This window comes from Ziziphus jujuba, chromosome 8, assembly GCF_031755915.1.
Source record: "Ziziphus jujuba cultivar Dongzao chromosome 8, ASM3175591v1".
Lineage (NCBI taxonomy): Eukaryota > Viridiplantae > Streptophyta > Magnoliopsida > Rosales > Rhamnaceae > Ziziphus > Ziziphus jujuba.
In genome coordinates this window covers 1,655,273-1,666,164 of record NC_083386.1, presented here as the reverse complement: position 1 = coordinate 1,666,164, position 10,892 = coordinate 1,655,273, and the positions used below count along the sequence as shown (strand labels likewise).

At 29.0% G+C, this 10,892-nt stretch overlaps 2 protein-coding genes across 6 annotated transcripts in view; one reads left to right on the top strand and one right to left on the bottom strand.

Moving 5' to 3' along the window:
* The window catches only part of LOC107412845 (transcription factor MYB33), a 216,149-nt gene that overhangs the window by 200,208 nt on the left and 5,049 nt on the right, over positions 1-10,892 (top strand). For 4 of the 5 annotated variants that reach the window (XM_060819697.1, XM_060819698.1, XM_025072034.3 and 1 more), the window contains exons 2-3: positions 9,608-9,957; positions 10,341-10,503. The gene's annotated coding sequence lies outside the window, so the exon portion shown is untranslated. Of the gene's footprint in view, positions 1-9,607; positions 9,958-10,051; positions 10,504-10,892 lie in introns of all 5 variants that reach the window. The other variant, XM_060819695.1, reaches the window with a different exon arrangement.
* Positions 243-941, bottom strand: LOC107412820 (RING-H2 finger protein ATL77-like). Its single transcript, XM_016020641.2, has one exon. It carries the CDS (start codon positions 939-941, stop codon positions 243-245), a length of 699 nt encoding a protein of 232 aa, XP_015876127.2.

The window sequence follows — 10,892 nt, the reverse complement described above, 5'->3', positions numbered from 1 at the left end:
TTCATTTATTTTAAAAAATATTTAAATGATGTCATTATTTGGAATATTGCGAGTTCTCACAAAATCTTAACCATATATGCAAAACTGTACATGTACACAAATCTTAACCAGATAATTACGAATAAAGAAAAAAAAAATACAAACCAATCGTATCGTTGAAATAATATATTGAAAGACTACATTTATTATATCAATCAAAATGTTTGAAATTTTTTACAAATCCAACCAAAAAATAAATCACATCATTTTAGAGAACAGACTTGACGTCTACAGAGAGGACAAGAATCATGCTCATACAGCCACTTAGCCATGCAATCAGGGTGATAATAATGGCTGCAAGGAATTAAACGAATCAAATCCACCCCAGCGGAGAACTCCTCCAAGCAAACACCGCAACATTCACCATCCAATTCTCCATTTTTTCTAGCAAAAGCCTTTTCATGCTCAGTGCTAACCAACCTAATAAAATCAGCAGGAGCGCTTAGGTTAAATCTAGAAGCTCGACTCATCATCAGATCATCTATTGGAGGTTGACTACGATTCACTCTGTCAATTACTTCCAGATGCACATGGATGCCGTAGCCTATCTGCAAACCTTCTTCTGTTTGTGCTCTCCTTGCTGCCAAAAATTTGGCAATGGAAACCACATCCAAAGCCAAACGATCAACCACAGCGGGAGGAACATTCAAAAGCCTGGCCTTTACAATGTAGGAAAGATGGGATCGGCACAAGTTTGGGCGTTGAAGCACATGGTTGGGGACATAGGCGTTAACAATTTGCTCAGAAGCAGCTTGGTAATCATCAGCCGGAATTAGATGTTGTTGGTTTTGATTTCGAAGATTTTGAACTCGATCAGTCTGGTTGAACATGATAACAAGCTTGGCGTTTGAAAATAACCTTGGAACATGGCACCCACTAACACTGAGATTTGTTGCAGCCATCAATCTCTTGAAAATGGATAGTAGCAGCACTACGTACTAAGAATTGACGAACCCTAATTACTTTCTTGAAGATAGCGAAGATAGATATATGGAAATAGAAATGAAGAATTCACATTATCACTCTAACTTTACTCAATTTCTAGTGTTAATATAAGCTTCCAAGTTTTCCTATTCGTCTCCAACTTTCCATATCCTTTTTGGAGAAGGAAATTTGAAAACCAATATATGTTGAAAAATATATTATATGCTTTTTCTTTTTCAAGGAGTACGTTATGCGCCAGCGTAAGAAATAAGCGGTTTATTATTATCTTTTTGTTTTTCCCCTTTATTATTTTTTTGTTGTATACTAAAACTTTTTTTATTCCAGACGGATTAAAAAGTATAATTATAGGGTTAATTTCATCTTCGGCCTCGGGAATTTGGACCAAATCCAAATTTATTCTTTAGGTTTCAGCTATTTTATCTTCTATTCTCTCCTATGTTGCAGGTAAAATAATTACCTTTTTACCTTTGATAATGGAAGTTTAAATTATGTCCTTGCTAATGTTATCATAACTAATTTTTTTAATTGATAAGTTTAAATTTTGAATTTAGCCAAAAAAAAGGCCCACTTTTCACTCATGAGATGTTAAATATGAATTTTATCTGATACAACAAGTCAAATCCAAAATCAACAAAGCTTGAATGTTAAATTTGAATTTTGCATAATAAAATGAATAAAAGCAAAAGAGATAAATCAACCAAATTTAAATATTAGTTTTCTATAATTAAATTAATATATGCAAAACAGATAAATCAGTAAAATTAAATTATCAATATATAAATAATTAAATTTTGAAATTAACCTTAAGTTTGTAAAATAATTAATAAATTGTTGAAAAAAATGAATTAAAGATATAATAATATTTGGAAAAAGTGATCATTTACAATAAATAGAGAAAAAAAAAAAAGAAATTCTTAATTTTTTTAGGGTTAAGCTTAAGTTCCTTTTTTGTTATTTCCATTTACTAAATGATTTTTAAACTATAGAAGAAAAAAGAAACGAATTTTTTTAAGTAATTTCTTAAATGAATTTTTCTTAGAAAAATTAAATGAATTTAACATAATAATTTTAAAAAACAATATATATATCCATTCATTTCAATTTATAAAATATTCGCACCCTTTATATATCTATATACATATATATTATTACTTGAGAAAAATTAAATGAATTTAACATAATAATTTTAAAAAACAATATATATATATATATATATATATATATCCATTCATTTCAATTTATAAAATACTCTCACCCTTTATGTATCCATATACATATATATTATTACTTGCTCCTTTTTTGCGTTTTGGCAATGAACTTTTTGTCCATGATCTTCAATGCATATACAGCTCCTGTGTCCTTTTGCTTCGCCCTCAAAACTTGAAGAAAATCAACAAGAAACATCAGGCAGATATGAACTCCACAATGAAGCTAAACAAATAGTTCATCAACATGGTAGGTTACAGCACACACAGTTCCATTGTTCAATTTTATCTATGAAAACATTCAGAACCACAATAGTCACAGAATCACAGCTGAACTAAAATTGCCATTTAACTAATTTTATATCTCTATCTCAAAACATTTTTGATACACGGCAATAACAAAATCACAGAAGAAGAGAGGGGAGAGAGAGAGAGAGAGAGAGAGACTGTAGCCATGCAAACAACTTGAGGAAAACAAAAAACCTCATGGCAGAGCTGCCAAATAACTACGAAAGGAAGATGAGAACAGCACAATAAGAACTACAAACATGTTTATAGATTGAGGGAGGACTAAGAAAATAAAAAAAGAAACAGATTTTACCCATTTAACAGAAGAAAGCAAAAGCACCGAATTTTAATATAGCACAATGCACAAGAAATTTTGCAGAAAAAGAAATAGATGTTAGTAATTTTGAGCTACAATCAACTGAAAAACTCAGAAGTTGATACAGTTAAACTTCCCTATTATCAAAAACCAGCAAAATTAGGCTATAACAATTCCAAAAGTTTATACCATCGAATTCTAAACATTCCATGAATTCACCCAACTATGGAAAAGAAATAAAAAAAATGATTGCTAGAAATTCACAAAACTTGTGGCGGTTTTCTCTCAACTCCTGTGTTGGCATCCCTGTTACTTTTGATTACTTAATTTTGATTTGCAAAAATATATATTTTTAAAAACTTTAAACCTTTGATTGGCAAAAGTTTTTAACAATTAGCATGCATCACGGCTCTTGAGATTATATTCCTAGCATGGTTTGTACAAATGAATATCAGATCCTACATAAGAATAGACAACGAAAGAGGGGGACAGCGAACATAATAACCACATGCCAATAAAAAATATATATAAATATATATATTACGAAAAAACAGAATCAGAAAATTTAAACGTACCCTTCAAAACACTGGCGAAGAGACGAGTGGATAGAGTAAGCGACGGAACATGCGACGGGAAACGAAGAGGAACTTAATTAAAATTAATCTAACCCAACCACTATTAACTTTTTAATACCGATGGTCGTGCACGGATTCAAATTATTTTGCTCCAAATGAATATTGGGCTGGTATTTCGCTTTATCAAAGCCCAATACCATTCTCATCCAAAGAGGGAGAAAAAAAAAAAAAGCCCAACACCTTTGTACATTATTAGTTTTATCAATTAAAAAAAAAAATAAAGAATACATTATAATTCTAACATACTGAAAAGAAGTAATAATGAGGGGGAAAAAAAAGTAATGACATTTTTTAGTTAAAAAAAATAAAACAAATAAGTTAAATGTGTTGGCAGAGAATTTATACAATTATTAATTTGGAGAATGTTGCCCTTGTAATTGCTCTCATCATAATATCATCAGTCAAGCAGTGTTAGATATTGATCGTTTTTGGAAATTAATATATATTAAGTTTCCAAAAGCTGTGAGAACAAGATTAGGAGAAGAACATGCGTAAAAGGAATGGGTGCCGCTTTAATTCTTTCTTTTTTATCCCTCTCAAAACAGCCGACAAAGAGAACACAAATCCAGAAAAAGGAAAGAAAAATAGTAGAAAGTCAAAATATATCCATGCATTTATAAGCCGAAAGGCGAAAATAATTCAACGTTACGTTCCACCCATATATACCAATGATATAATCATATACTATAATATATATATATATATATATATATATATGTATGTATGTATGGATAAGTTTATATAATCTTGGCATAATAAATGAAAAAGTTGTCAAAAAGATAAATTAATGCTTTCATCAGCTTCATTGGCAAGTTGGAAAGGGTAAGAGAAGAACACCAAATGCAGCTTTGATTGGAATGAAAGAAAAGAAAAGAAAACGCATGCAGACGTATAAGCTTTCATCACTATATTCACGAGAAGCTTAAATCGTTATCAAGTTAATTTGGCATTTTCTTTGTTTTGGTTAACAACTGTTGTAAAAATCCAACAAGTTAAGGGGAATTATTTATGAATATTAAAATGAAAATTCTCATCACATGATGCATATGCATGTACATATATATAATTTTTCTATGGTATAATATTTTAACTAACAAATGCATGCCTATTTTTAAAAGAATAGGCGTTGTTGTTATTCTATAATATTCCATGCACAGAGAATTTTGATGACAGATAAATTGGAGGACAACTATATAAAATGGGATTTTTGTTTGTTTACCAACAATTACTTGATGTTCATAAGATGAAAATAATACTTGTAGCTTTGAATTATTGATATTAAAAATGTTATTTGGGTAACTATAACAAATGTCTCCAAATTTTATAAATTTCTATAACATTTTTTCTTTTCTTGAATTTTTTCTATATATATATATATATATATATATGTATATATGTATATGTGCATATATTTGAAGGATATTGGCAGCCAAACATTCCGAACTTCATCGAGGTTAATACATTACATTCTAAATTTTTTTTTCTGGTATTTTGCACCCCAGACTTTCTTTTTGCTTGCACCGTTGATTCTCTGTTAAAAATGTATAATGGAATGATCAGGTGCTTTGCATGTGCTTATCAAACGAGGGTAAATCATGTAATTTTACTATTTTTAGGCTTTGTTTGGAATTCAGAAAATGTGGAGGAAAAAAATTGAAGGGAAAAAAGAGAAAAGAAAAGAAAAGAAAAAGAAAACGCATGACATGTTGTTTGATGGAAAAAATAGATAGATCTGAAGTTGTTTGGAAAAAATGATAGAAAGAAGCTCCTCCATTGCTACAATAGAGTCTTGCTTTTTTAAAATATTAGTTAGATAGAGAGGAGACAGACAGAGAGAATACAGGACAGAGACAAAGAAAGAGGAGATAGACAAAGAGATTTACAAAGAAAGAGAATACACCAAAAAAAAAAAAAAACAGATACAAAGAAAAAGAAAAGACAGAGAGAGTTACAGTAAAAGAAATAGTACACTAAAAAAAAAGATGATAGAGACAAAGAAAGAGGAGAGAGAGAGAGAGAGAACTTCATTCTGAAAATCCCTTCTTCTTCTTCATCGTTTCACATCCATATCTGTTCTATTCCATTCCTCATCTTTTTCACTCCCCTCTGCTCTTTCAAACCCAAAATCCCTTCTCTTTTTTTTTTTTTTTTTTTCCCCCTTTCTTCTTCTACTTCTTCCAAACCACCACTCTCAACAACATCAAACAATCCCAAACTCGAATGGAATCCTAAATTCTAAATTGAGAACAGTGAAATTACACAATTTAACCTCGTTTGATAAGCACGTGCAAGGCACCTGATCATTCCATTATGCATTTTTAACAGACGAACCAACGATTCAAGCAAGAAGAAAAGTTGAGGTGCAAAATATCAGAAAAAAAAAAAAATTAGGGTGTAATATGTCAACCTCGATAGAGTTCGAGGTGTTTAGCTGCCAATATTTATATATTTAATGTGTTCAGTGCATCTTTACTTTATATGGGGTACTTAATGATGTAATAAGTGTTAAGTGTTATTATTCATCAAGCAAAATTTTAAAATTAACTTATTAATTTAAATGACATTATCAATGTTAGCGCAACAACAATAACTCATATATTAAAACTAATAGTAAAATTATTGAGAAAACACTTTTAAATTTCAAATTCAACCAGATTTGAATGAAATTCCCTGTATATAGTTAAGAAATGAAGTTGTAAATCTTAACCTTTAAATCACTTCAAATTTTAAAAGAAATGTGATGATTCCAATGTATATATATATATATATATATAAAGAAAAAAAAAAAGATTATTTTTTGTATGCAAGATTGTAAATATGAGTGCTTTGGTACAAATTCACTACCTAATGCAAGTATGCAAAAAATATTGTATGCCTGTAGGCTATATTTTAAAGTAATCTTCTTTTTGAACTTGTTACAAATATATTTTTCTGTTCTTGAAAAATTATATCAAAATAATTAATAATATACGTTACATATATACTATTCATGAGATGTTATGTACTCATCAATCCCATTATTGCTGAACTTCTTTACTCGCAACTCCCATCCATCTCCTATTTCATCATTTGTTTATTTATATATTTATTTTTGTTTTCCATGGCAAAAATTTTCATTTTCTTTTTCTAGTTTCAAACATCTTAAAATTATAAATTAACTGAATGTAGACAATACTCGTTGGACTAGCCACCAAATTGTAGGCTTTGATTCATACTGGTGGATCTTCTCTGTCTTTAATGAGTCCAGGCCCAACTGATAGTGGCTGACGTTGGCCTTTGCTTTTGAAGTCAGAAAGCACGTGACGTAGTGACAAAAATAATTGGAAAGAAGAAAAGAAAAAACACAAGTATTTTTTTTTTTTCTTTCTCCATGATAATAACCAAAAAAAAAAAAAAAAAAAGAAGCATAAAGTAAAAAGGAGAAGAAGTATGATTATGTTTCTACAATTATCTGTATACGAGGATATCAAATTGAAGAGCAATTTGATGTAAAATAACATAAAAAGCCAGAAGCAAGAACGAAAAAGGGGGGGAAAAAAAATAGAATGCATTAGAAAGTAATTTAAAACTAATATATATATATATATATACATTCAACCTATCATGTTTATAATTCTGAAATGTGTTATTTCAAAATAAAAATCTACATTATTTGTTCTTTTCTATGTTATATGTTATATATAGATGAAACTATTAATATGTCTTTGGTGTTCAGGTTTATCATGCTTCCTAAAAAAAAAAAAAAAAAAACAAAACAAAAAAATATATATAATAATAGTGATAAAACAAAAACAGAAAGGCATATCATGCCTCGATAAAAGGAGATCAGTTTCATTTTCTGAGTGATCAGTACAACTTATCATCACAAATTGTGGGATTTCATAGTACAAAAATAGATTTCTTAAAAAAAAAAGGAAAAAAAAAAACGATTGTAACCAATTATTGTGAATTTTCACAAATTTTCTTGGTCAAATGTGGATTTTTAGAATTGGTGATGGGAAACTTTTTTGTTTTCTTTGCTAATCTGATAATTTTTATGATATTATGAGTAATATAGAGGTTATCAAAACTACAACTATATATTGATAGAGCTATTGAAATAGTAATGATTGATCAAAAAGAGGTGGGTATGTATAGATTTTTATAATAATTATGCTTAGGTTGTGGCATAGGAGTTCAATAAGAATTGCAAAATGAAAGACAACTATTACGATTATAATTTACTTTCAATTTATTTTTTGTTTGCTTTTTGCATGTTTCATTTATAATGTTTCTTTTTTGTTGGGAATTTTGATCAATTAAGAAGTAAAAGTTCCATTTTGAAAACTAATAAATTAGTAGCTTTCCATTTTTCCCCTAAAACAGCCATTGCTTCATTATAGCATTTGCTAATTGCCATTATAATTTTAATGATAATGAGTAAAACTTATGTTAATCTAAAATTATAATGACTAAAAGTTATGTTAATCTAACATTTCCCCTTTTATTATCTTTTTATTTTTAAGTATTAAAATTCCAACGTATAGCGAAACGAATTTAATTTATTTTCTATGTCCCCAATTTCTATATCACCCACAAAGTCTACATCACAATAGTAGAATGAAATGAATCACTTCAAAAGATACATTTTCCAGATTTCACATTCAAGTTGTTTTTATTTTTTTCAACTAGTTTTTGACTGATACATTTAGATTGGATGACTTATTAATTTCAATACCAAACCTTCAAACTATAATCTACGACATGAACTTCAACATCATATACATGATTACATAAATCATAATACATGATAGAGTTGAGATGATAATACTTAAAACTTTTTTGTATTTACATTTTGCAAAGCTGTTGAACAGTAACTTTTGATCAGACCGATTCCAAACTAGTAAAATTTTAATGTAAAAAAATAATTGCAAACTATATAAAATCTATATTATTATCCGTCATTGTCCACCTTTTCAATCCGTTCAATGTTTGCCGTTTTCCTCCTGTTTCGTGTAAAACTAATAGAATAGGTGATTGAATAGTCAAACGTCTACGAAGACTTCAAACGTCTATGAAGACTTTCACTCCGTCTATTATAGAGAATAATCTTCCTTTAATTTTATGTTATTTTATTTTTTATTTGTGACAATGTAAATGTTCCTCTTTATTAACATTAAAATTTTCTTTCAGTATTTTAGCCCAAAAAACAATTTTTTTTGGGTAAAACTTATCAAATTTTCCATGCAAAAAGAACAATTTCGCAACAATATATGATCTAAATTAACCATTGTGTGTAATTAATTCTAAGGACTCTCATAATATTGTTTTAGGTTATCCAATAACTTCCATCAAAGTTTAATTACGAGTAAGCATAAGTTATCTACTTCAATGAGCTTATTTTGCTTTGAAAATACATTTACAAACGTTTATGTATTCTTAATATATACATATGTATATGTGTGTGTATATATATATATATATATATATAGCACATTTATATATAACTAGTTTTATTTAAGTGTGTTAAAAACCCCAACAAGAAAATCAAAGTTCAAATTCAAAATTGAGACTGTAACGGCATAGTTGAAGAGCAAATCATTTTGCTTTAGTAACTTTTAGATTTTTTTAATAACAATTAATTACCTAAAAATTCAATTAGTATATGAGACATCTATAATACCGTTCTTAATAGTTAAAACTTTTAATTTATATTATTTAATATGGGAGAGTTATTAATGATCTTTCTTTTTATTTTATTTAATATGTAATACTAATACTACAGTTAATAATTAGGAAAATCATGCCTTTATTCTGAGTCAAAATGATTTTATCTTAATAATTGACATAATTAAATGAATATTATATAATCAGTCTGAAAATTTTCCATAAGTCAACTCTCCTATTATCGGACATGAACTATTTTAATTTTATAAATTAGATAAAATTTAAGGATAACTAAAATAATGAAAATAATAATTAAATTTCACAATCATAAAATATGTGATAAATTTAAAAAACCATTTGTATATCTATGTAATTAAGTGAAAATTGAGGACATATCAACAAATTTTTTAAAACTCAAAATAATTTAAAAATTCAACCCTGAAAGATAACAAATAATGACAAAAAAAAAATCGCAGAACATATAAAAAGAGAAAAAAAAAAGGGGAAAAGAAAAAAAGTAAATAATAAAAAAGAAAAGAGAGAAAGAGAGAGAGAGAGATGAGTATGGTGGTAGTCTCTTCTCCACCTTTTTCTCAGCCGAATATTGCTCTTCCTTTGCCATTTCACTTCTGAAAATCCCTCTCCCACTCCAAATTTTCTCATTTCTTTCTTTTTTTCGTTTTTCTCTTTTCCATTTTCCTCTCTATCTCTCTCTCTCTCTCTAGAAATTTCCCAATTCCTTCAATTTTCCCAATTTCTCCATTTTTTTTCAGCTCCGTCTGTGACTGTTTTTCGCTGCGTCTCTCTGTGTTTGGATCTCTTTTTCTTAGATGTGTTGTGCTCTGTATGCTCGGATGCTCATCGTCCTCTTCAACAAATTGCGGTTAGTTCGGATCCCAATTCTTATCTCCAGCTCAATCATTTCCTTTTTTTTTTCTTTGATATTTTCGTTTTCGCTGGTGTTCTTTTGGTGCTAGGGTATGTGATGATTCGGATCTGTGAGGAAGCTGAAACTTTGAGTTTCTTTTTTTTTTTTTTTTTTGGGGCTTTTTTTTTGTTTGTGTAATTTATGTATTTGGATGATTTCCTCGAGCTCGGAGCTCCACGTTTTTCTGAGCTACGATTAGCGGTTTTCCGTTCCGAATTTTGAGTTTTCAGGGCTGGGTTTTTGTTTGGATTGAATAAATTTTGGAGTGTTTTTTTTCTCAGTTCTGGGTGATGATCAGTGGGAATTGAAATTCGATTCTTTATTGTTGTCGCTTCCAGGTGTTCCATTTTTACGGTTTTGTCCGCTTTTAGCTCATTTCGGCACTACGCGTGAAAATTCAGAAATATCTGATTGGACGAAAGAAAGGAACCCTTATTTTGGCAATTATTCAAAGCTTCTATCTTCGGCTTTTTGCATCTACTCCATTTTGCTCTGATTTAGGTACTTTTTTTTTATTTTTTTTTTAAATTTCGGCGTTGTGTTTTTATTTTTGTATTTATGTATTTGTAACATTGTGGGCGTAATTGGAATGCATAAATTTAGGTAACTTGGGTTTAGAGTTTCTGTTTTTAATGTTAGGTGGATTCTTCCCTATATAGTAATAAATGTTGACTATTTTTTGCAATAAATGGAGTTTACTTGGCTTTTAATTTATCTTATAGACTCTTTAGGTAAGCGGGCAATGAATTCGGTAAAACAATAAGGATGTACGGCTTTTGTGATTTTTGGTATGGGTTTGCTAATGGTTTCGTATTTTACTGCTCCCATTTTCTCTCTCATTCATCCCCTGTTTTTTTTGGCTTCCGATAATTGTTTTCATTGGCAAGGGA